This window comes from Lontra canadensis, unplaced genomic scaffold (assembly GCF_010015895.1).
Source record: "Lontra canadensis isolate GAN:19392208 unplaced genomic scaffold, GSC_riverotter_1.0 scaffold107, whole genome shotgun sequence".
Classification (NCBI taxonomy): domain Eukaryota; kingdom Metazoa; phylum Chordata; class Mammalia; order Carnivora; family Mustelidae; genus Lontra; species Lontra canadensis.
This window is the reverse complement of record NW_022631101.1, coordinates 5,187,286-5,212,171: the sequence shown is the minus strand read 5'-3', so window position 1 is coordinate 5,212,171 and position 24,886 is coordinate 5,187,286. Positions and strand designations below refer to the sequence as shown.

General features: G+C 53.2%; 1 protein-coding gene and 1 long non-coding RNA gene across 5 annotated transcripts; both read right to left on the bottom strand.

The window, feature by feature from the left end:
* Positions 1 to 3,857: 3,857 nt before the first annotated feature.
* On the bottom strand, positions 3,858 to 16,246 carry LOC116856104. 4 transcript variants are annotated; one of them, XR_004380469.1, is made up of 4 exons: positions 16,052 to 16,246; positions 15,392 to 15,573; positions 14,640 to 15,011; positions 3,858 to 4,194 (listed from the first exon to the last, which is right to left on the bottom strand). It is a non-coding gene; the product is annotated as an uncharacterized LOC116856104 (long non-coding RNA). The 4 variants fall into 4 exon arrangements; XR_004380468.1 differs by having other exon boundaries at positions 16,060 to 16,246; XR_004380470.1 differs by having other exon boundaries at positions 15,392 to 15,492; positions 16,060 to 16,246.
* Positions 16,247 to 17,135: 889 nt separating this feature from the next.
* Positions 17,136 to 19,630, bottom strand: CLEC11A (C-type lectin domain containing 11A). Its single transcript, XM_032839347.1, has 4 exons — positions 19,164 to 19,630; positions 18,747 to 18,933; positions 18,258 to 18,449; positions 17,136 to 17,823 (listed from the first exon to the last, which is right to left on the bottom strand). The coding sequence occupies exons 1-4, from the start codon at positions 19,587 to 19,589 to the stop codon at positions 17,378 to 17,380; spliced, it is 1,251 nt and encodes a 416-aa protein (XP_032695238.1). The 5' UTR covers positions 19,590 to 19,630; the 3' UTR covers positions 17,136 to 17,377.
* Between the last annotated feature and the right edge of the window lie 5,256 nt (positions 19,631 to 24,886).

Sequence of the window (24,886 nt, the reverse complement as noted above, 5' to 3'; positions counted from 1 at the left end):
TCTTATATGATGAACAATTTCATTTCGACTCAACATCTAAAAGGGCAGCTCCTGAAGAGGGTGACCAAACATCCCGACTTTCTCAGGAAAGGCCTAGCAAATTTCGATTAGGAACGGACTTATAGCCTCACTCAATTTTGCCTCGCGGATTGCAGACACCTTGAGCCAGTTGTTGCAACGTCATTGGTTAATAGCGTCCTCTTTCATTCTCAAAAACGTCCTGATGTAGAGGCTAGTTTTACTTACGGGAAGCCCTGGCTGCAAAACTAAGAGCCACCACACGAGGGCGATGTTGGACCATTTTCCCCAGCCAGAAGTTAGTCCGCCGGGCTCGGGGAGGGAACTTGGCTTGGGCAATCCGGAATTCGGAGACCTTCCTGGCGGGCTCCTAGCAGGGTTTCTCTCTCCCCCGACCTTCGCCTTACTTGCTGTCTCTAACCTCCAGCTCTCACAGAGGTCCTTCTACATCCAGAGCTGACTCTGTCCCTCCCTGCTAGCAGCCTTCCCATGTCCCCCACTTCAGATCGCCCCCCTCCCCCCACAAGAGTCCCAGCCCTTCAGCCGGGCCTTGGAGTTGTGTAGGACCTGACTCCCTCTAGTCTTTTTTCTTTTCTTTTCCTTTCCATCTCACCTACACCCTTCGCACAGCTCCCCCGCACCCCGCCCCAGTATATCCTTAACCACATATAACTCAGAGATAGTAAAAAATGCTATTCCCTTGTGTCTTTGCACATACAAGCTGTGCTTTCCGCCTGGAGTGCCCCTTCCCACCTCCGCTCTGCGTCTGCTTCCTCTAGAAGGCTTCTTAAAACCCCTCCTGCTCCCAGTGTGGCTGCTTGCTCTCCCCTCCCATCCTTGGTGGCCGTGACCAGGGAGCTTGAAAGTGGGGTGCACAGAATAGGATCTGACTCCTAAGGGAACCCCAGCTTGGGATCTTGGGTCTTGGTTGTTAATGCTTGTAGAACAACCAAATACAGACAGAGCAGTCGATCTTTGCATGCCCCCCCTCCCCACCCCCAGGGTTTTCAACCACTTAGTGCTGGGGTTCTGGGTCTCCTGGGAGCTATTAAGGTTGCATTTCTACAACCACAGGCACTTCAGAGGGATGGGGCTCAGCCCGCTGCCCGTGGGGAGCTTTTGAAAGTCCCAGAGCCCAGCTCTATCCTGGACCACTTAAACCACAACGCCTGGGGATGGGGCCTGGACATCGATCGGATTTTAAAAGCTCCCCCTGGAGATTGTGATGTGCAGCCAGGGTCAGAGGTGTCTCTAATGCGTTTTCCCAAGACAAGAAGAGATGAATTTCCCCGCCCACCTTGGAGCTCAGTCCACGGCAGCTCCGTGGATACATCAAAAGACTCAGAACGTGAAGCAAAATTTAACCTTTAGTTTAGCAACATTTGGGAGTTTGAAAACAAGAGAAAGACAAAGTAGTTTGTTCCCAGAGCAGGGCACCGGAAGGTCGATGGGGAGGCCCATTTCCCAGGGCAGCGAGAGAAGACAGGCATGATGATAACCAACGCAGTGCTGAGCCAGAGAAGCGGGTGGCCCAGGGCTGTCCCAGTGTTGCTCTGTTCCACCTGGGGGACCAAGGCGTCCTGGGCTGCATCGAACTTTCCAGTTTGAGCCCCCAGAGCCCTGGATCCCAGGAATCGCTCAGTCCTGGGATTATCAGGCTTGTGGGGGTCACACTCATTCCAAATTCCTCGGCCATGTCCACAGTCCTGCCTTTACATGCAAGCCCACAACCCTCCCTCCGTGGTCTGTCTCCCTGTCCGTCTGTCTCCCCCAAGCGCTCTCCTTCAGGTTGAGGCCGGTGCTATTTTGGTCTTTCGCTAGAGCTCTTCGTGTTCCTGTCTCTCACTGGGTCTTTGTCTCCATATCTTTTTCTGTCTCCTCTTCCACTTGATCCCTCCCGGCAGCCTGACCTGCCTCTCACCTCCCCTCCCAGCTTTGGCTGCCATCTGACGCCCATGTCTACGCAGTCTCATCACGTTTGCACCTGCACGCATCCCCCCGCCTTCCATTTCACCTCATTTCTCAGGGCCTCTGCGTCATCTCCGCCCCCCACCAGGGTCTCTATCCCTCTCTCAGGGTCTCTGTCCCACTTTCTCGGGGTCTTCTGTGTCTCCCTCCCCCCCATCTCTGTCTCCCTCTTCCCTGTCCTCTCTGCATCTCTGTCCCTCTCTCTCCTCCTCTCTCTCTCTGCCTCCCCATTCTCCTATCCATCTCTTGCTGAACCTGCACACCCCATATTTTCCCGGCTTGGAGGAGATAGGACCTCCCCCACCCTCCGCCTTCCCCCATACTGTCTCCAACCCCCAGGAATTTCCCTTCAGGTCCTCCCAGGATGGCTGGACCTCTCACCCATGTCCTCCTCAGACACTCTCCCTCGGCTCTGCCAAGGGCCTGGCATAGCCTGGAGGCCTGGTCCCCGGGTGTGTAACGCATAGGGTTGAAGCACCCACTACCCACTCTCCCCTCCCCCACCCAGGGTGAGCTCCAGTGGTCTGAGCAGCACCCACATTTCCACCATGTCTGGCCTGGGATCCCCTATCCCCACCAGCCCCAGCAGAAGCAGCAGGGTAGTAAAGCCACAGATGAAATTAAGCCTGTTTGTCAAAATGGGGAGAGGATCCTGGATTATCTGGGGGTGGGGGGGCATATAGTCACTAGGAAGTAGGAGAGGGAGGCAGAAGAGCGAGGGACCCAGAGACCAACCCTGCTGGTTCTGAAGATGGACCAAGGTCCACGAGCCACAAAACAGGGCAATTTCAGAAACTAGAGAAGGAAAGGAAATGGACTCTCCTCTTGAACCCAGTGACTCCCTCAATTTAGGGCCCCCAGAACTGCAGGATAGATTCATGTGGTTTTAAGCCTTTATGTTTATAGATATTGGTTACAGCAGCCATTAGAAATGAATACACCCATTTCATAGACCAGCAAATGGAGGTGCTCTGAAGGTCACACAGTTTGAAAGTCAGTAAGTTTGCCTCTGAGGACAGGAGTACGGAGTTGAGGGCAGGCAGCCAGTAGAGGGGTTCTAGACCCAGGATGGCCACAGGGGAGGCCTGGAGGGCGTGGCAGGCTGTGGGAAATGGAGAGGTTAGTCTCCCCTACTCTGCCAGACTGGAAGGAAATGAGGCAAGGGAGGGTGTCCTGGATTAGAGCCCACTACTAGCCCCTCCCTCCGTCATACTCTCTTCTCCATCTCTATGGCCTGGCCCCCACTCAGGTCTTCTCCTCTCCCCCAGGACCCCCATGCTCACTTTCTCCTGGCCTCTTTCTGTCCCCCAGGGGACCCCAGAGGGACTCCTCTACATTCAGGGTTGACTCTAACCCTTCTCTGCTCACATACCTCCCATGGCTCCCTAGTGCCCCTCAGCCTGGCCTTCCAACAGACCCCATCAAAGCTTCAACTCCATCTCTCAAGCCCACCCCCTCCACCCCTTACACCTGGTTCCTGCTTTGTCACAGCTATAACCAACTTGATAGCTCACTGACTATATCCATCTCTGGGGCCAGCCTGCAGCCTCTTTGAGATCAGGGTCCTGGGATGACTCCTCTGGGGTCCCCAGCATCACCCACCACTGGAGGAGGCACATGGGAAGTCTCTCCATTTTCAAAGAAATGAATAATTCATTACACTGGTCAAGGTCTGGGTCACCACAAGACCCAGAGCGTGGGGCAGCGAATCATTCATGATAGACCACATCTCAGGAGCGAGGGACACAGAAGCGAATGAAACAGACAAAGGGGTAAGGCTGTCACCTTGCCCCCCCTCTTCATTTGATTCTGCAGGGACAAGAATGAGAACCAGGAGACCCATAGCACAGCTGGTCGTGTGTGTCGGGAAGGGCCTCTGGACTCCCGCCACAGTGCTGAGTTTGAACCCGGACCCTGACATCCTAACCCTGACTGGGACCCTGAGCGGTTCAGTCTCTCTACCCCAGCAGGGGTGCGTGAGGATTAGGAAGCATTCTGTGCTCAGTCAACAGGAACAGAAACTACGGCTTTGTTGCCGCTGAGGAAGGAGGGCTTCAGGTGCTGGGAAGGGAAAGGTGTCAAGTGTCAGGGGGTGAGGAGTCTCATGACAGCTATTTTCCGACATTTGATGACAGTCTGTCTGTCTCCCACGGCTAGGAACATCTCAAACCAGGCCAGATTGGGGGCGCCGCCTCCCCTCTCTCCTTGCTGAGAGAAACAGAGGTAGTGATTAAGAGCGAGTAATTGCTTCCCTCCTGCCAGGGAGGTAAATATCTTTCTGCAGGATTTTGCTGTTCAGGACTGTCTTCCCTAGGCTGTGAGCTCCGTGAGGGCAGAGGCCCTCTTCTGGTCAGGGATTCCAGAGGATGGCAGAGATTTGCGCCGTGGGCTCCGTCAATACTTGAAGGGACAGACTATTGTGAGGAGGAGGCTGTAGGCTCTGAAAGATAGGGGTTGTTGGCCCCTCCCCTTGGGACATAAGCTCCTCCCCCAGAATGTCAGCCCCTCCCCTTGGGGTATCAGTCCCTCCCCTGAGATGTCAACCCCTCCCCTGGGATGTTACCTCTTCACCCAGAATGTCACCTCTTCTCCAGGGCTGTTGAACCCTCCCCCAGAATATCAACCCCTCCTCCTGGGGTGTCAGCCCCTCCCTGTACTATGTAAACCCTCCCTCAAAATGTCAGCCCCTGGGGCACCTGGGTGGCTCAGCTGGTTGGGCCTCTGCCTTCGGCTTGGGTCATGATCTCAGGGTCCTGGGATCAAGCCCCGCATCAGGGTCTCTGCTCGGCAGGGAGCTTGCTTCCCCCTCCCTCTCTGCCTGCCTCTCTGCCTACTTGTGATCTCTCTCTCTGTCAAATAAATAAATAAAATCTTAAAAAAAAAAAAGTCAGCCCCTCCCCCTGGGATGTTAGCTCCTCCCCCAGAATGTTAACCCCTCCCACTGGCATGTCAGTTCCTCCTGTTGGAATGTTAGCCCCTCCCCCTCAAATGTCAAGCCCTCTCCCTTGAATGTCCCTCTCCAAAGTAGGGATCCTTGTCTCCTTCACCTCTCTGTCTCTAGAGCGCAGAACTATAACGTTCAGCTCACCGGTTCTCAACAATCATGACTGAATGGATTAGTGGGGTCAGTCTTTTCAAGGCCCAACTACCATTTACTCGCTCTGTGACCACTGGTAAGTGGCTTTACCTCTCTGACCCTCCAGCTTCCTCGACTGTAGACTAGGCATAATCGCAATATCACTCTGGTAGGGTCGAGATGCCGATTTTGGGTGTCTGTATGGTTATAGAGCGCTGGACAGGGCCTGGAGCACTGGTCACCATCAGTGCCGGCGAACTGCCTTTATCTGGGTGAATGAAGCTGTGATCACTTTCTTGGATTCTCATAGAAATTTTATTAAAGAGAGATTTTCAGTCCCTAAAATCCGAGGCTTAGGGCATCCTCCACAAGCCTCTCCCATGGAGGCTGCCCAAGGAAAGCTGATTCCTTCCCTTGGCCATGCCAAGAAGCAGTGCTCCCTCTGGGTCTCAATCCCACCTTACCAACTATGTGGGGCTCTTCCCAACCAAAGACCACCATCTCCCTGAGGAGGATCCTCAAATGCCTCTAAAACCAGAGTCTTCTGAAAGACTACTTAACCACATTCATTAGAAAATCAATACAAATTTAAAACTTCACAGGGATCCCACCGGTCTCCTGGGGTGTGTGGGAGGGGAAGGTGGAAGATGGTGACATCCTGGTCACTCTGATGAAGCACAGGAAATGCCCAGCTGGGTGTCCTATGGCAACATGTCCTATGCAACATGCCACACGTCCTCTGGCCTGGACAGTCCCCCAGGAAGAATAAAGACAAGGAGAAAAATCTTTCTTTTTTGTTGCTGCTTAAGATTTTATTTTATTTTATTTTTAAGATTTATTTCTTTAAGAGAGAGAGCAAGAGAGGAAGCACATGAGCCGGACCAGGGAGGGCGGTACAGGGGGAGAGGGAGAGAGCAACTTTAGCAGACTCTGTGCTGAGCATGGAACCTGATGCAGGGCTGGGTCCCAGGACCCTGAGATCATGACCTGACCCAAAACTAAGAGTCTGCACTTAACCGACTGAGTCACCCAGATGCCCCAAGATTTTTTTTTTAAGATTTTATTCATTTATTTGACAGACTGATCACAAGTAGGCAGAGGGCAGGCGGAGAGAGAGAGAGGAGGAAGCAGGCTCCCCGCTGAGCGGAGAGCCCATGCGGGGCTTGATCCCAGGATCCTGGAATCATGATCCGAGCTGAAGGCAGAGGCTTTAACCAACTGAGGTACCCAGGCACCCCCAAGATTTTATTTTTTTAAAACCAATGTGGGGCTTGAACTCACAACCCCGAGATCAAGAGTCATGTGCTCTACCCACTCAGCCAGCCAGACACCCCTCAAAGTGCTCAAAGAATAGCAGTGGCAACCAAGAATCTTATACCTAGCAAAGCTATCTCTCAAAAGTAAAGGTAAAATAAAGACATTCCTAGATAAACAAAAACTGAGAGAATCTGTGGCTAGCAGACCTGCCTTACAAGAACTACTAAAGGAAGTTCTTCAGGCAGAAGGCAAAGTAATTATAGATGGTAAGGCAAATCCATAGGGAAAACTAGTTAAGGTAACTAAGTTATTTTATTTTATTTCATTTTCTAAGGATTTTATTTTTAGTAACCTCTACACCCAACATGAGGCTCAAACTCACAAGCCTGAGATCCACAGTCACAGTCTCCACCAACTGAGCCAGCCAGATGCCCTGGTAATTATGTAATTTTAAAAGACACTATTAATGCACAGTTTTTCTCCATTATTCTCTTAACTGATTTTGAAATCAATTGTATAAAATAATATGCAAAATAACGTATCATTGGCCTATAACATGCAGAGATGTAAAATATTTTCCAATATCAACACAAAGGAGGTGGTAGAGGAAAGCTAAGGAAATAACTATGGATGGTAAAGTAGTAATAATAATTATTGTTGGGTTTGTAATATTAATATGTAATGACAATAATACCACAGGAAGAGAGAAAAGAGAATAGAGCTCCATAGGAGTTCCAATTCTCTATCTCACTGGAATTAAGCTAGTATAAATAAGAACCTGATTCCGATCAGTTAAAATGTAAGCCCCAAAGCAACGACAAAAAAAAAAAAAACAAACAAACAAACAGGGGCACCTGGGTGGCTCAGTGGGTTAAGCCTCTGCCTTCAGCTCAGGTCATGATCCCAGAGTCCTGGGATCAAGCCCCACATCGGGCTCTCTGCTCAGCAGGGAGCCTGCTTCCCCCTTTCTCTGCCTGCCTCTCTGCCTACTTGTGATCTCTGTCTGTCAAATAAATAAATAAATAAAATCTTTATAAAAAAGAAAAGATACAGGTTTGGTGTTTGTTTGTTTGTCTGTTTGTGATGGTGAAATGCTCTCAAATTGACCAGGATGATGGTTGCTCGTATCTGTATGTACCAAGAGCCGATGAACTGTCCACTTTAGTTGTATGAATTATATGGTATGTGAATCTCAATAAAAGTTTAAAATAATCCAAGTAGAAATTTGTTTACAACTATATTAGATCTATGACTTTTTGGTGAGGTATTAACATCTGTATAATATTTAATCACTCAACCAAGAGCATAGAGTGTCTTTACTTTTATTCCAATCATCTTTGGGTCCTTAATTAGAGTTTGGGGTACCTGGGTGGCTCAGTCAGTTAAGCATCTGCCTTCCGCTGAGGCAGGGTCCTGGGATGCAGCCCTGTGTTGGACTCCTTGCTCAGTGGGGACTCTGCATCTGCCTCTCCCCCAGTTCATACTCTCTCTCTCTTAAATAAATAAAATCTTTAAAAAAAATAAAGTTTTCTCTCCCCAAATCTTAATTTTTTTAATGTGTTAGTTCCCAGATGATTTCAAGGTATTTCAGAGGGATGGTGAATGGGTTTTTTTTTAATATTTTATTTATTTATTTGACAGACAGAGATCACAAGCAGGCAGAGACCCAGGCAGAAAGAGGGGGAAGCAGGCTCCCTGCTGAGCAGAGAGCCCGATGTGGGGCTTGATCCCAGGACCCTGGGATCATGAGCTGAGCCAAAGGCAGACCCTTTAACCCACTGAGCCACCCAAGCGCCCCGATGAATGGTATTTTTAATTACATTTCATGGTTGTCTATTGTCGGTGTAAAGAAATGGAACTGATTTTTGTAGGTTAATCTTGGGGGTTTTTTTGTTTGACTTTTTAAAGATTTTTTATTTTTTTTAAGTAATCTCTACACCCAACGTGAGGCTCAAACTCACAGCTCCGAGAGATCAAGAGTTTCAGGATCCATGACTAAGCCAGCCAGACACCCCTCTAGGTTAATCTTGTAATTCAGGACCTTGCTGATATCTCTTACTTGTTCCTACAGCTTTTTAAATAAACCATTAACCAGGATTTATATACAGTACTGTGTTAAGCAACAGCCATGATGAGAATATCCTAATATCATTCTTGCTCTTGGAAGGAAGCCATCCAAAATTTTTATGGTGTTTGCTGGAAGCTTTAAAAGGTTAAGAAAATATCCTCCCCCCCCCCAAGTTTACTGTTTTAATTTTCACTCATAAATAGATATAAAACCTTACCAAATTATTTCTCCATGTTGACTGAAATCATTACATTTTCCTCCTTGGTCTGTTAGTGAATTACACTAAAAGAATTTTTTTTTTTAATTTTGAACGACCCTTGCTAACTAGCGATAAATCCTACCCCATCGTGATGAATTACAATACAGTGTTGGATTTAGTAGGCTATTATGAGATGTAGGATTTTTGCACCCACATTCACAAATTAAATTGACCTATAATTTTCTTTTCTTGTACATGTTCCTTATCTGGTTTTAGAATCAGCGTTGCATTAGCTTCCAAAAATGAACCAGACAGATTCTACATGATTTCTATTTTCTGGAATAATGTGTATAACATAAAAATTAAGCATTTCTTGAATATTTGATATCAGTCGCCTAGAAGACCATCTGTGCCCCTGGAGATTTTCTGAGAGAGAGATAGAGAGAGAGAGAATGGAAATCTTTGACTCTAACTTTGTATATTTTAGTAGTTACTGATTTACTCAAGTTCTTGATTTTTGCATAATTTTGGGCATTTTATATTTTTCTAATGATTTAACCATTTTATCTACATTTTTAGATGCTGGCCCATAGTTGGTTACAGTACTATCTAATTACATTTTTATTTTTTATTTTTTAAAGACTTTATTTATTTATTTGACAGACAGAGATCACAAGTAGGCAGGGAGGCAGGCAGAGAGAGAGAGGGGGAAGCAGGCTCCCTACTGAGCAGAGAGCCCGATGCGGGGCTCCATCCCAGGACCCTGGGATCATGACCTGAGTCGAAGGCAGAGTTGAGCCACCCAGGCGCCCCTCTAATTACAATTTTTAAAGTTTATTCATTTATTTTTAAGTAAACTCTACACCCACCAAGGGGCTCGAACTCATGAACCCAACACCAAGAGTTGCATGTTCCACTGACTGAGCCAGCCAGGTGCCCCTAATTATTTTTCATATCTCAGTCCTAGCTATAATTATCCACTTTAATGGGTTGCACTTTATTTGGAGCCCCTCTCTCTTTTTCTTATTCAGTTTTGCCAAAAGTCAATCAATGTCAGTAACTTTTTCTAAAATCAACATCTTGTTTTGTTAGACTTTTCTTCCCTCTTTCATTCCATTGATTTCTGCGCCCCCTTTTTTGGGCCACTTGTTTTGCTCTTGTTCCTGTGGATTTGCTTTATTGCTGATTTTCCCACTGTTTGCTTTAAATTGTTTGTTCATTGTAGAAAAAAACTATTTATTGGATCAAGTTTTTATCAAATGCTTTTTTTCCATCTGTGGTGATAGTCATCTGGTTTTCCTCTGTTAACCTATGAATGTGGAGAATCAATCAATTGATTAAATCAGAAAGTAATATTTTATTCAGGACTTTTTTGATTCACGAGAGAAATAGACTGTGGTTTTCCCTGTTTATGCTGTGCTTGACTATTTTTTCAGATTCTATTTTTTTAAATAATCTCTACACCCAGCGTGGGACTCGAACCCAAAACTCTGAGATCAAGAGTTGCCCACTCCGCGGACTGAGCCAGCTGGGTGTCCTGTCCTTGACTATTTGTGTGTGTGTGTGTGTATTAATATTGTAGTAACCTCATAAAATGAGTTGGGGAGTGTTACTTCTTTTCCTAATTGCTGGGTGGGTTTATGCAAAGTTGTAATGACTTGTTCCATGAAATGTCATATGAAGCAACGGTTACTGAGACAGGACGGTCTTGATGCCGGCTTAAACAAGTAAATGAATGTGAAGAACAGAGAGCCCCATAAAAGACCCACAAGTACTAAAATATAATGAGGCAGGGGCCACAGAGAATCGGAAAAAGATAACTATTTAACAAAGGCTGTTGAAATCATTGTTTATCCTTAGGGGGAAAGTGAAATTGGATTTCTCCATCATACCTCACAAAAATCAACTTCAGGTGGACTGAAGACTTTCGTGTGGAAGGGAAAACTTTAAGAATGCAAGAGAAGGGGCGCCTGGGTGGCTCAGTGGGTTAAAGCCTCTGCCTTCAGCTCAAGTCATGATCCCAGGGTCCTGGGATGGAGCCCTGCATCGGGCTCTCTGCTCAGCGGGGAGCCTGCTTCCCTTCCTCTCTCTCTGCCTGCCTCTCTGCCTACTTGTGATCTCTGTCTGTCAAGTAAATAATAAAATCTTAAAAAAAAAAAAGAATGCAAGAGAATATGGTTCGCCCCTCGGGGCAGGGAAGGCTTTCTTAGGGGACTGCATGATACTATAATGATGGACACATGCCATTATACGTTTGTCCACACTCACTGGAGGCACACCACTGAGAGTGACTCCTTCAGGTAAACCTCGAGGGGTACTAATGTGTAGGTTCATCCATTGTGGCAAATGTACCCATTCTAGTGGGGGATGTTGATGGGAGGAAGTTATGCAGGTGTGGGGGTGGGGTATATGGGAAATCTCCATACCTTCCTCTCGACCTTTTTAAAAAATATTTTATTTATTTATTTATTTATTTGAGAGAGAGCAAGAGAGATCACAGAGGAAGGAGAGTAGACTCCCCACCCCCCAGGGCAGGGCTCGATCCCAGGACCCTGAGATCATGACTTGAGCCCAAGGGAGAAGCTTAACCAGAAGCTTAGCCACCTGAACCAGCCAGGTGCACACCCCCACCCCGCCCGCTCCTTCCTCTCAATTTTGTCGTCAACTTAAAACTGCTCTGAAAGAAAGAAGGAAAGTAAGACTCTTAGTTAGGGGCGCCTGGGTGGCTCAGCGGGTTAAAGCCTCTGCTTTCGGCTCAGGTCATGATCTCAGGGTCCTGGGATCAAACCCCTGCAGTCCTGGGATGGAGCCCAGCATGGCATCTGGGCTCTCTGCTCAGCAGGGAGCCTGCTTCCCTTCCTCTCTCTGTCTGCCTCTCTGCCTACTTGTGATCTCTGTCTGTCAAATAAATAAATAAAATCTTTTAAAAAAAGACTCTTATTTAAAAACAAAAACAAAAACCTTGGGGCACCTGGCTGGCTCAGTCATGGAACATACAACTCCTGATCTAGGGGACTGTAAGTATGAACCCCATGCTGAGCCTAGAGATTACTTAAAGAATAAAATCTTAAAGGAAAAAAAAAAGCTAGCTGTATCTATAGCTGCATATAGTAAAATATGGTAATGGGCTAGATTTTTGCCCCTCACCACAGATTCCTATGTTGAAGCCCAGCACCTTAGAATGTGACTGTATTTTGAAATAAGGTCATTAGAAAGAGAAAGCACAAGCAAGAGGAGTGGGAGAGGGAGAAGCAGGCTCCCGGCTGAGTAGGAAGCCTGATGCAGGGCTCGATCCCAGGACCCTGGGATCATGACCTGAGCCGAAGGCAGACACTTAACCCACTGAGCCGGGTCCCCCAAATTAAGGGCTTTAAAAGGAAGCCCTTAGAGTCGGCCCTAATCCAAGCTGATTGGTATCCTTCATAAGAGGACATCTGGACACAGAGAGAGACACCAGAATGCCTAAGCACAGACAGAAGACCGAGTGAGGACACAAAGAAAAGGCAGCCTGCCTGCTGACACCTGCATCTTCAACTTCCAGCTTCCAGGACGGTGAGAAATACCATTTCTGTTGTTTAAACTACCCTGTCTTTGGTACTTCTAGAATACTCTAGAATACTAACTCTAGAATACTAACGCAGATATTCTTGCTACAAAGCTCAAAAACAGGCAAAAAGAAATCATATGCTGTTTGGGGACGTGTATATACGTGCCAAAGTAATCATGGAAATTGAATGAAGGATAGACATGATTCAGGATCGTGGTTACAGGTGGGCATGAAGGAAAGAGTAGTAAATAATAATGTCCTAGTATTAAATCGAATGGTAAATTAATGGGCAGTCTCCCTGTACCTCGGTCCTTACACACAGATTATTTTGCATGTACCCACCACTGCCCAAAAGATTGTTTTGAAGGCAGAGCCAGTGTTCTACTTCCCACCACCTCTGTCCTCCAAATCCACCCCAGCTCTGGCTTCCTGCCCGGAAGGCTGCCAGGAGCTGTCACGGCTCAGGGTTAGAAGCTGAAGTCCAGTTGCATTTGGAGTAGGTGGAAATAGACTGAGAAGGGAAGGTTACTTGCCTCCTGCAAGAATTTCCAAAACCAGGCTCATGCTGCCATCTGGCCTGGCTCGCACAACCACCTGTGCTTTGGGGAAAAAGCGACTTGCTGCTGGAATGACAGAGGCTGGCATTTTAAGAGGCGGTGGTAGCTTGGGGCTGGAGCAGAGAAGAGGTTGTTCAAATGAATGAATAAAGAACACAGGGCTGGCACGGAAAAGCCTGTAGAAGCCAGGAGGGGCCATGTTCAAAGTGAACCACTGAGGACAGAAACAGGACCTAAAACAAAAGCAATCATTCCATGCTCTCCATGCTTCCCTCAACTGACCATAAGGAGGAAGGACACACTTCACCTCGTATATTGTGGTGGAGAATGAGTACCCTGAGTCGGATCACCACGAGGAAACGTCAGGCAAACTCAAGGGAGGAACTTCTATTTAAAAAAAAAGAAAAAAAAAAGGTTGGGTTGTTCTTCCAAAATGTCGATATCATAAATATGGAAATGTTCCAGATTCAAGGAGATGTGACAACAAAATGCAATCCCTGAGCCCAGACTGGATCCTGAACTAGAAGGGGAAAGTGCTGTGAGAGAGCATTTGGGTCAACTGATGAAACTGATGGCTCAAGACATTAGATAAAAAGAATCAGTAAATGTTACGTTTATTGAGGTTGAGGACCGTGGATAAGTAAGAGAGCATCTCTGTTTTTAGGAAATACACACAGAAGTATTCAGGGGTAAAGGGCGACGGTGTATGTAACTAAAACATGCTTCAGAAAATAGATGCACTTACTGAGAAACTAAAACCTGCTTGGACTGTAAACCTCTGCCTACCATTTATCTACACACACAGGTAAGGTTCCGGGCAGAGTTAATGGGCAACATTTCTCCCAGGGATACGCGGCACCTGTGAAGGGTCCTACCACCCGCTTTGTGAGCAAGGACTGCTCTCTTACTCACTGAGGAAGTTTGTTCTCTAAAATCACAGGCTTTACGAAACTTTGTTGTTTGAAAGTCTATCTGTAGGAATGGAACTTAGCCCACTTTTCCCGGAAGATCTACGTCACTTTGACACAGACAAGAAGCCTCAATTTCCAGCCCCGATGAAGAGCTTTATATAGAGTTTCTGGGCATAGCATGCCACGTTTATCTTAACTTTGTAGTTTCCAAGGAAACCGGATCCTGAGTCCACTTTGCAGTCCATAACTGTTGACTCATTTATACACATCCCTGCTTTGCTCTGAAGCTACCAAACCACAGTTTCACTCAAATTTCACCAAATTCTTCTCTTCCCCCGAATGCCGTAAGTTGATCACAGCTTCTCTTTTGGGATGTGGTCTCCTTCCCTGCAACTGGTCAGTAAACCTGATTTTAATTTGTTCCTGCTAATTGGGTTAGGACGGATGGGTGGGTGTTGGATGGATGGATGGATGGATGGATGAATAAGTAATGATAAATCCAAAGCAATGGGGTAAACTGTTAACAACAGATAAATCTGGGTAGAAACTATTTGTGTTTGGGCAGGTTATCTGTAAGCTTGATATTATTTCCAAACAAAAAGTGTGTGTGCTTTTTTTTAGAGAAACTAAGTTTAGTTTGGACCAGTATTTAGCCATTTTTTTCGAGGCCAAGGAAGAATTTTTATGTCGTATTTTATGTTGTAATTTAGTACATATTCAAGATACTCATATTTTGAGAAATATTTGTTCCCGTTTTCTACGCATTTTCATATTTTCTATGCACTTGTGTTTTAAAAGACGCTTATTACCATTTTACAATTATCCGTGGAAATTCGCCCGTATTTTTAAAAACTCTTGGAAAGGTCTGAGCACTGGTTACAATCTAAGCCTAAATGAATGTCAAGACTTCGACTTTGGGTTTTTCTCCCCGTTGACGCGTAACGGGACTACATTTCCCAAAATACCTTTGGGGCGAGGCCCAGCGGGGGGTGGGGGGGGAGGGGTGTGAGCTGTGATTGGAGACGGCCAAGTTCCTACCTGTCACTGGGGAGGAGGGGGCGGGATTTTCGAGAGGACCTCCATGACGTTCCCGATGGCTGCTGGGAAACGTGGTTCTGGGAAGAAGGGAAAGGCCTGCCGCTCGGACTCCTGGGACTTGTAGTCTTGGCAAACTGGTGTCGACCGGGTTTTTCCTCCGCTGGGTCATCTCAGGGATTGGGCCCTTCCTCCACCACCGCCCTGGAATCTCTTCATGCATCGATCCCAGGCAGCCGCGGAGACCTTCTCTGGTCCGCGTCTCCGAGCTCTCTAACCGCATGTGCTCCACAGAAAGTCAGGGCGGGGGCATTGGCAAACGCTGGTCTTTAGCAGGCCTGGGAGGGCTTCTAGGAGGTGAGGGAGACAGGGTCCCTATGAACGGAACTGAGTCAGGAATCAGTCCAAAATGCATCTACACGGGAGCTGATCTGATGCTTAAACAATCCTTGCAAAACGCCCTTCACCACCATCCCACGCTCCCACCTCTGTGTGGATGTAAGTCTATGTCCAGGCTTAGTATGACAATGACCAAACAGTGACACCTAGAGTAATGGACGGTGTAATAAGGAAAGCCCCCAAGTATGTGGGAGCCCAGGGAAGGCTCTGGACTTAGCCTGGGGAAGGGCAGGGAGGAAGAGAAGCAGAGATAGAACTCATCTCAAGGTCCCAAACATGGCACCATATAGGCGTCTTCCTTTCCAGAAAGAGCTCCCCTATGCCTGGGGATGGTGGGGGCACAGAGTTGGTCATACCCAGCCCTGTCCAGCGAGGCTCCCTGGTCTGGCTGATCAGGGCTTACTTAGCTCAGAAGAGAACTCAGCATTTATGAACATCACAGGGGCACCATACCCTACTGGGGGGAGGGGTAGCAGGTTGTTCAGGGTGACACATTGGCCAATTCTTGAAAGAAGCTGTACATATGCAAAGGCAGCGTCTGGATAGAGCATGCAGAGGTAAGGGGGAGGTTAAAATTGCCACGTGAGAGTCAGATCTGGTGTTGTAAGGACCCCTCTGTATCCAGCACTCTTCTAGGAGGTAGACACTCTTACCCCCATTGTACAGATGGGGACACTGAGGCACAGGGATTATATCTAACTTTATGTGCCTGATAGGTAAGTGGCCAAGATAGGATTAGAACCCAGGACGTCTGGCTCCAGAGTCCAGGCAGGTAACCACTGACCTACTCCGTATTCACCCACCCACTTTCCAGAATGTCAGGTGTGTAATGGTGGGCCCCTTCCAGGCAGTAGCAGTTACCCATGTCTACCTAATATGCCCTCTGGTCGCCTAGAAGACAACCTGCTGCCTTCCCCGACCCCAGGAAACAAGTTCAGAGGAAGAATAATTTTGAGCAAGGTCTTCAGTCCCCCAGTTGAAGCTTTCCTGACTAGAGCCCCTCCCCACCCCCTCACCCCCTCACCATTCCCCATTCTGTTACTCCTGTAGGGGCTGTGGGGCTGAGAAATGACAGGGGTGGAGATGACAGGGATGGCTCATTCCTCCCACTGGTGGATCCAGTGGTGACATTTAGGCTGGTGATACCATGGTGAAGGAGAGGAAGGGATATAAGGACAGACAAGGTCACACTACATTTCCTGGGCTCCATGATGATGTCAGGGTCAGGCTCATGTTGCCACTATTGCGGGGGGGGGGGTGAGGGGGGAGTGAGGGGGAGCTGGGTAATTCCAAAAGAAGAGCTCCTCCTTCAAAGAGTGCTGTCCTCTGTGCTGAGGCCCAGGCTGGCCCACTCTGGAGTATTCTGACTCAGGGAACGAATGTATGAAAAAGGTAAAGAAAAGTAGCATGTGACTCACATTCAACCATCTTCAAAATGCTCACTTTCCTGGGCTCCCCAGAACTTTCCAAGAGCTAATACAAGGTGGGATGATTATTCCCATGTTCAGGTGAGGAAACTGAGGCTCACAGAGGAGGGACTGGCTTATGGCCTCACAGGCAGGGAGTAGAGAAGGAAACACTGGGAGGGAGCCTAAGTTTCCAGGATGTACAGGTTAAGCTTGCTTCTCAACACATGCCCCTGGGGGTAGGGGAAGGGAGTGGGGCAGGGCCCAACATTACATGATGCAGAGGAACCATCTGGTGGCAAGAGTGTGAGATACACCAACTAAACAAAATTAAAGGGGCTATTTCCTGCAGGACTTGTCAGAACCTTTAGCTCCTTTGTATTTCCCAGATCTCTTTGACCAGGACCAAGGCAAAGGCCTGGACAATGACTGACAGACCCTGTGTCCCAAAGGCCATGAGTGGGACACAACAGGAGTAGACACGTCAGCAGCACGTGCACACGTGCACTCCAGGCATCTATGTGCAGGAGCAGATGATGTGTGTACATTTGTACATGTGTTCTCCATCACTCTGATTCTGGGGTTCAAACGATACCTGTAAACGCGGAACAGGACAGGCATCCAAAGGCCAGGGTCTTGCCCTTCCAGGCTTGCCCGGTGACGGGATAAGACCAAAAGTGCCTCCACCGCCCGCTCAAGTCTGATTCCACAAGGCTTTATTGGCGTGTAACAGCCTGGTGCCCGCCGCTCCCAAGAAAGACACAGGCGAGGAAGGGCTCTCGGCTCCACAGAAGACCCCTTGGGATCGCCCAGCCAGGGGGAACACGCTTCCATCCGTAGGTAGGGAGAAAAGGTGGGAAGGGCGTACTCGCAGGATGAACCGCCCAGCCAAAGGGCGAGTGGTGGGATGGGCTGGAGACGCGAGGACAGGCCCCGCTAGAAGGGGTACTCGCAGACGTAGTAGAGGCGGCGTTCGCAGTCGTGGTCCCACCAGGAGCCGTCATCCGAGGCTTGCGCCACGCAGTTCTCGAGCGTGCCGCCGTTGGGCTGGTTGGGGCTGAGCGGGTGCGGCGCGGGGCTAGGACCGGCTCCGGGCTCCGGACGGGGCGCGCGGTGCCAAGCGAAGAAGGACACGCGCTGGCCGTTCTCGAAGAGATATAGTCCCTCGGAGCGCCGGTCGTGCACGCCCAGCCACACGGGCCAGTTGTAGGGAGCGAGGGCCCCGCGCAAGTAACGAGTGAGCGCCTCCATCTGCTGGCGGTCTGCGGGCTGTGCCAGGCTCCCGCCCCGTGCCACGCACCGCGCCTGCGCCGCCGCCTGCGCCTCGAAGTCGCGCGATAGCAGGAAGCACTTGTGGCCAAGGCGCAGCCCCTTCAAGCAGCCTGGAGGCGAGGAGGGGCGGGGTCAGGGGGTCCGGGGGCGGGGGGGGAAGGCGGGGTCGGAGCCTCCGGGGCGGGGCTGGGAGGAGGCGGGGTCGGAGCCACCCGGAGTAAGGAGGCGGAGAGTTGGGACCACTGGGGGCGGGGCCAGACGGCTGGAACCGGACTGTAGGGGGCGTGGCGCGGCCCGAGTCGGGTACGCTCCACAGCGCTGTAGGAGCGGGCCTCCCCCTCCGCGCGCCGGCTCTCCGCATTCACCCTCCCGGCTACTCTAAGCTCTCCATAAGCCAACACCGTGCACATCTCTAGGAAGCCGCTCTCCCCTAACACCCTGGGTCCTCACGTCTCTTCAGATGTTTCTGGGCCCCCTCCTTCCACCGGTCCTCCACTTGACCCGGATCGTCCCACTTTCCCTGCCCCGCGCGGCGCGGACTCACCCTCTAAGCGGCCATGCTCGCGCTCGGCGCGCCTCTGCGTCTCCTGCAGGGCTTCCACGGCGTCGCGGGTGTCGCTTGCCGCCTCCCGCAGCTGCCGCAGCCCCCGAGTCAACTCGACCACGCGGGTGTCCAACGCGTGCAGACGGACGTGCAGCTGGTGCAGGCCCGCGTCCAGGCCGGCCAGGCGGCCCACTGCGGGCAGACAAGGAGCACGCTGGACGGGACCTGGGAAGCGGAGCTGGAGGACCAAAGGGCCTGGGGGGCAGCTAGGGCTTCTGGGGGTAGAGTTGCGGTGGGCGGCACTCGGGATTTCTGGAAGGTAGGGGCTCTTGGGAGTGCAAGACCAGGGACGCGGAGCTCCCAGGGACGTGAGGGGTGGGGGGCTGGGCGGTGGGCCATTGAAAGGTCCGCGGCAGGGAAAGGAATGTTCGTTTTTTGAGAAAAGGACCACAGAGGCCTGGGGGCAGGGCGGAGTTAATGATTACTCACGGATATAAGTGACGGTGTCCTCAGGGGTGGGAGAGGGGCTAGGGCTAGAGGAGGGCGTTGGCGTTGTTTCCTCCTCTTCCTCCCCCTGACCGTACTCCTCGGTCCTCCAGGTCTCTTTGTCTTCAGGGGTTCCCTCAGGGTTTTCGTCCCCCCTCCCAGCGGGCAGTCCCAGGGCCTCCTGCAAATGCTGAGGCGGGGGATGGATGGTTAGGGCCAGCCCAGCTGCGTTCAGACGCCCCACACGCTCCAACCACCCCTTTCCAGCAGTGAGCCTTGCCCCTGAGTCCCTTGTCAGAATCCATCATCCCCATCCTTTGAGCCTGCCCCATCACTCACTCTCCCTCGCCTATTTCCCTAACCCTGTAATACCCTCCCTCCAACACCTACAGTTCCCCATCAAAGTCCCAAGCAGCTCACCTTCAGCATCAGGGCTTCCCTTTCCCGCTCCTCCTCTTGGGCGCCTCCCCAGACCCCCTCCCACTCCCTGTCCGCTCCTCGAGCCCCATGGCTAAAGCCCAGGAGCTGAGGGACCACCAGGGCCCCAAGCAGCCAGGCTGCCTGCATCAGGCTGAGCTCTGCAGCTCCCAAGGCTACAGACGGATGTCTCTGGGCGCTGGGGAGTGCGTGCAAATTACTAGTCCCTGGTTTCTGCCTCTCCCAGCTTCTCTCCGGTCCCTTTCCTCCCAGCTCTTGTCTCTGTCCACCAGTCTGTTCGTCCGTTGGTCTCTGCTCCTCTGTGTGTGTGTCTCTCCCCGCCTCTCTTGGCTCCCTTGAGGCCCTGCCTCTGTGGCCGGAAACCTCCAACGTTCCAAAGCCTGGATCCCGCCTTGGGTCTCCCCACATACCCCCCTCTTCCCACTTTCCAGAGCTCACTTCCGCCCTGCCCTTTCCTTCCACCATGGCCAAAAGCTCAGATGGCCCGAAGAGGATGGAGCTGGCTCTCCAAAGGATCCTGGGGACGTGACCTGTGCCCAGGAACACCCTCAGGGAGTTCTTGGGGCTTGGCCCTGCTCCCTACTCCTCCTCCTGGCCACTCTTCCAGAGCAGGGAGACTGCAGGGTCTCCATAAGGTTTTTATTACCCTGTGACCACCATCGCCCACGCACCCTGCTGGAGGAGGCTTTCCCAGGATTCACAGGCTCTAGGGCGCCTCCTGCCCCCAGATCTCCCATCCTGGCCTCAAGCCCTTGCCCCAAGATGAAAATGAGTGTGTGTGCCTGTCTGTGGGGACACATAAGGAGAGTATGCATGTCACTGTGCGGGCAACTGTAGAAGGTGGGGTTCTGGGATTCATTGGCTGTACTCTCCTGGAAGCCTCCGGCAGGCCCAGGCCCTGGGTGGGGCAATGCTGGGAACTCCAGCCCTCACCTACAGGCAGACAGTAGGGCAAAAGGGAGCGTGGAAGGGTGGGTGGGTGGTGGTCAAGGAAGCTTGCTCCAGGAGGTGGAGTAGACAGACGCAGGGCGGGCTCGCTGTGTGGAGCTCTGAGCATTCAGCGGTGCCTCGCCTCCCGCCTGGACCACTGCAGTCACCACCTCCTGGCTCTCTCCTTCCTTTCTCCCTAGCCCCTCCAATCCACACTGCTTGCCGCAGCCAGAGCAATGCTTCCAAACCTTAAATCAGATCACGTCACTCCCCACTCCCCTGCTCCCCCAGCTTCCCATCATATGCAGGAGGGAAGCCAAATCCTGTCCTCAGCAGGGGCCTGGACTGCCCAGTGGGAAGCTGGGAAGGATGGGCCCTTGGCACCTTGGCAAGCTCATCACCCGCCCCTCCCCTTGCCCCCCAGGCTCCAGCCACACCGCCTCTCCACTGTTTCCTGAATGCCAAGCTCCTTCCTACCTCAAGCTTTTGCACTAGCCTTTTGCTCCTTCTAGATCCTCTTCCCACAGCTCCTTCTCATTATGAAGGTCTCAGCTCAGTGAGGCCTTCTCGATCATATCCAAGGAAGCTGCGCTTCTACAACTTAACAGCCCATTTTATCTTGTTGGTCTAATCAAGACTGGATTGTCTTGCTTGTTCATTTCCTCGTTTGTTGTCAGACTCCTGCCAACCAAGGCAGGCATCCCCAGAGCGAGGACAAGGCCAACCTAACACACAGTAGGTGCTCAATCAGTCTGCTCCATGAGGAAAGAAATAGCCATTCCTGGTAGGGTAACAGCTCAGCCAAAGGCTGAAGGCTGGACCCCTGTGTTTAGGTGGCATCCCAAGTTCCCTGGGGCAGGGGCACAGGGGCATGCTGGGGAGGGGCTGGTGGTCACCAGGGTGGAGGTGGTGAGGGCAATGAGAGAGAAGCTGCGGACATAAGGGAAGCAGGAGGCCACGCCAGGCCCACTCTCTGCCAGACCCGTGAGTCATGCAGGGCTTTCCCAGCTGGGGCCTGGCTGGTTGTGCCAGCCGCCATGGAGCTCAGCAGCCTGGGACTGCAGGGCTCACTCTTCAAGGGAAGAAACTGAGGCTCAGAGAAGGGGACGACGCAGCCTGCTGGAGGTCACCAGCGTGGCAACAACTAGCCAAGGCTTTTGGCTCTAAGCAAGGGCAGGGCATGGGCCCTCAGCTGCTGGGAGCCCCAGGAGGGAGCTTGGAAATCCACTCCTCCAGCCTTCCCTTTTCCAAGAAAGCAGAAGGCAGTGTGGCATGAGGGCAGGCTGCTCACCCCTTGAGCCTTTTGGGTGCCTCTTAGGGGCCTGGGGACCCCTCGCTAGCAGCTAGAGCCCTCGAGAGAGAATGCACAGGCTAGGAAAGTCCTCGTAAACTGTAGAGGGGCGCACAGCCTCTCTCGCTGCTGGTGCCAGTGTGGGCAGCTGTTCTCTCCCTGGGCCCAGATGCTCGCCACCTGGGCTGGTGTATGCATGCGGAGCGGGGCCTCCTGGGGCAGGGCTGGCTCATCCCTGGTACCCTGGAGCCCGCAGCTGGAGACGCGGCCAGAGGTGTCTCCGAACTGCCCTGTGCAGGTGCCCGTGCTCCAGCTGGCTGCTCTGGAGGCGCTGGTGGAGCTGGAAGGATAGGAGCCTGGGCTCTGGGGACACTCTTACCATTGCCCTTTGGGACCTGTCCTGTCTCTCGGAGATGTCCCGGGCACCAGAGACCTGAGCTGTGAGGGGACCTTGGAAGCGTCTGTGTACAATGAAGGAGGACATGCCCTGATGTTGTGCCTAGCCGCGAACGGCAGGGGTGTAAAGACTGAGCTGGCTGCCCATCCCTGCTCCTTGGTGCCACCTCTTCGGAGCTAGGTGACCTTGGGCACCAAGTTACTTAGCTTCTCTGTGCCCCAGTTTCCCCCTCTGGAAAATGGGGATGGTGAAAGTCCCATAGTCCATAGGACCGGTGCGAGAAGTTGACGAGTCAGCCAGGAACAGAACCTGGCACACGCGAAGTGCTCAGGAAATGTCAGCTAGGGAGGGGAGCTACGGCACAGGGCTGTGCATCTGAATGGGCACGTGCACACCTGTGTGATGGATGGTGGGGGGGTGAGATGGGACCGCATGCACACTACCCCTCACAATTGCGAGTGTCCATTTCTGGATTGCCCTGAGCGGGAGATCAGAGCATCCTGCGCGCCCCTGCGGGGGTGGGGCGGGGGGAGAGTGCTGTGCGGCGCGTGTGCTCTGGCACGCGGGTGTGATATGTGCATGTTGTAGCTGGGTGTGTTTGTGGTGATGTACACTCAGGTATGTTAGGTCATGCATGCCCAGGAGAGTGTATGTGGGGGAACGTGCGACCGTGCAGGGCCAGCTAGTGACTCTAAGCACCTGTGCCTTGGGGGAAGGGGTGTGTGTGTGTGTGTTTGTGGCGACGGGAATCTATAGCTCTCACAATCCAATTTGGAGGCTTAGAGTCTAGCGACAAATATTTATTGCGCCCTACTGTGTGTAAGCCGGGTTGGGAAGCGCTGTGGGAAGGGGCGGTCCTGGGTGTGTGTGTGTGTGTGTGTGTGTGTGTGTGTGTGTGTGTGTGTGTGTCTGTGGATCGGTACCCTTAGGGGGGCGGGGCCCCATGGTCCGGGTAGAGGGGCAAGCAGGGGAAGAGCCGGGTTGTGTTATCTGGTGGCGATGGGGCGTGGTGGGGGAGGGCAGGGGGAGGGGGTGGAGCCGGCGTGGGGGGGGATGGGCGAGGTTTGGGGGCGCGGGGAGGGGCGATGTCTCCTCCGCTGGCTCTGGAGGGAGGGGAGAGGGCGGAGGGAGGGGAGGGAGGGAGAGAGGGAGGGAGGGAGAGAGAGACAGGGCGAGGGAGAGACAGTGAGAGCTAGAGAGCGAGAAGGGAGGCAGAGGAGGCGCGGAGCGGGCGGCGGCGGCGGCGGCGGCCTGAGGAAGAGGAGGAGGAAGAGCAGGCGGAGACGCCGCGCCCGGAGCCGGCCGGACCGAGCCGGGGGCGGGCTAGCCCGGAGGGGCGCGGCGGCCGCGGCAGAAGGGGGGGCGCTCTGCGGATGGCCAGGCCCGGCCCGCGGGGGGGGTGAGGTCCTCGGCCCCCCCGCCCTCCCCCCCGGCCCCCGCCCGCCCCCTCCCCGGCCCGCTCGCCCTCCGGGGCGGTGGGGCATGGCCTGAGGGTCCCCCGTCTCCGGGGGGGTGGGGGGTGGGGGGAGGGGGGAGGGGCCGCGGGCGCCGCCGACCGGGACTCAGCAGCCCCGCCAGGCAGGTAAGGGGGCCGAAAACCCGGGGGTTTGGGGGAGCTGCGGGGCCGGGGCCGCGGGAGGGGGCGGGGGCGCCCCGGACGTCCTTGGCCGCTCGCCGGGCTCCGGGCCCGGGTGTGCGGTGGGGGGTGGGGGTGAGGAGGGGAGCGTTGCCCCGGCGACGCCAAATTGGGTTACGCCCCAGTCCCCCGTGCCCCGTCCCATATAGCCGACTTGAGGCGAGGATGAGCCCCCCATCCCCCGCCAGTAAGGCCCCCAGCCCGAACCCGCTTCCCCGCGCTCCCAGGCCAAAGGCTCTTTCGCTGTACCCACCTCCTGGCCCTGCCTGGCCACTCCCCCGCCTCACCCACCCCGGCTTTCCAGTGCCCACAGACCCCTTCTGCAGCCCCACCGCGCGAGGCCCCTCCCCCAGGTCACCCTGGTTCTCTGCCCCTCCGTCGGGGGTCTGGGCCTTGGCCTCCTCCGCCCCCTTCGACCCCCTCTAGCTCTGGCTTCTCCTCCTAGGCTCCTCCAATCCCCTCCCACCCCCTTCACAAGCTCCCCTCATCCCCACCGTCTCCTCTCCCTTCCACCGGCCGGCGCGCCCCCTCGGCTCCCGCCTCCGAGTCCCGCTCCCGGGTGCCCCCGCCCCCTCTCCCCGGCCCGTGGCTCTCCCCCACCAGTTTCTCGGCCCCAGCCCCGGCTCTTCTCCCCGCCTTTCCCCGCCTCTCTCCGCCTCCATTCATTCTCCCGGCCCCGCTCTCGGCCACACCAGCTGCCCCCTATCCCCCCGCAGCCTCCCAGGGCACCCCCTCTCTCCCCTTCTCCCCCCCCCCCCCCGCCGATTCCTCAGCCCGTCTCAGTACCAGCTGCGTGCCAGCTATTCTTAGCCGCGGAGCGTTTGATTCATGCCGCCCCGGCGGAGTGTGCCCGCTCCCTCCCTCGGGCCTGAGGGGGAGGGGCCGGAGCTGGTCTGGGGGGTTGGGGGCAGCCGCACGCGCGGGGGAGCCCGGGCCAGCTTTGCTTTCATCCCCCAGGCCACCCCATTAGTGCCCGCTTGGGGCTGGGGTCAGCCAGGGTCAGCCGAGGGGGAGTGGCAGCGGGCTCCGGGTCCGGAGGTGGGATGTGGAATCCGGCGGGTTGGAGGCTGGGGGGCCTCCGCAAGGGCAAGGTGAGGCCGCTCTGCTGGGTGCCTGGGGGGTGGGGGGGGGGCTTCGCAGCCTGGCCGCTCATGGGGGAGGGGTTGGCCAGCTCGCGATTAAGCTGCTCGCTCACCCACAGCTCTTGGAACTGTCCTCTTCGCACACTCATTTTGTCTTCCCTCCCCCAACCCCCCCCAGCCCATCCCCACTCCCCCAAAGTCAGCAGTACCCTCCACTGCTTCCCATCTCCATGGCAACGGTGCAGGAGCTGGGCCTGGTGTGGGGGGGGGGGGGCCAGACCCAGACATTCTGGTTTCCGGTGCTGGGGTGGGAGACTGGGAGAAGAAGAGGGAGGTGGACCCCATTTGGGACCTAGGCTTACAAGGCCA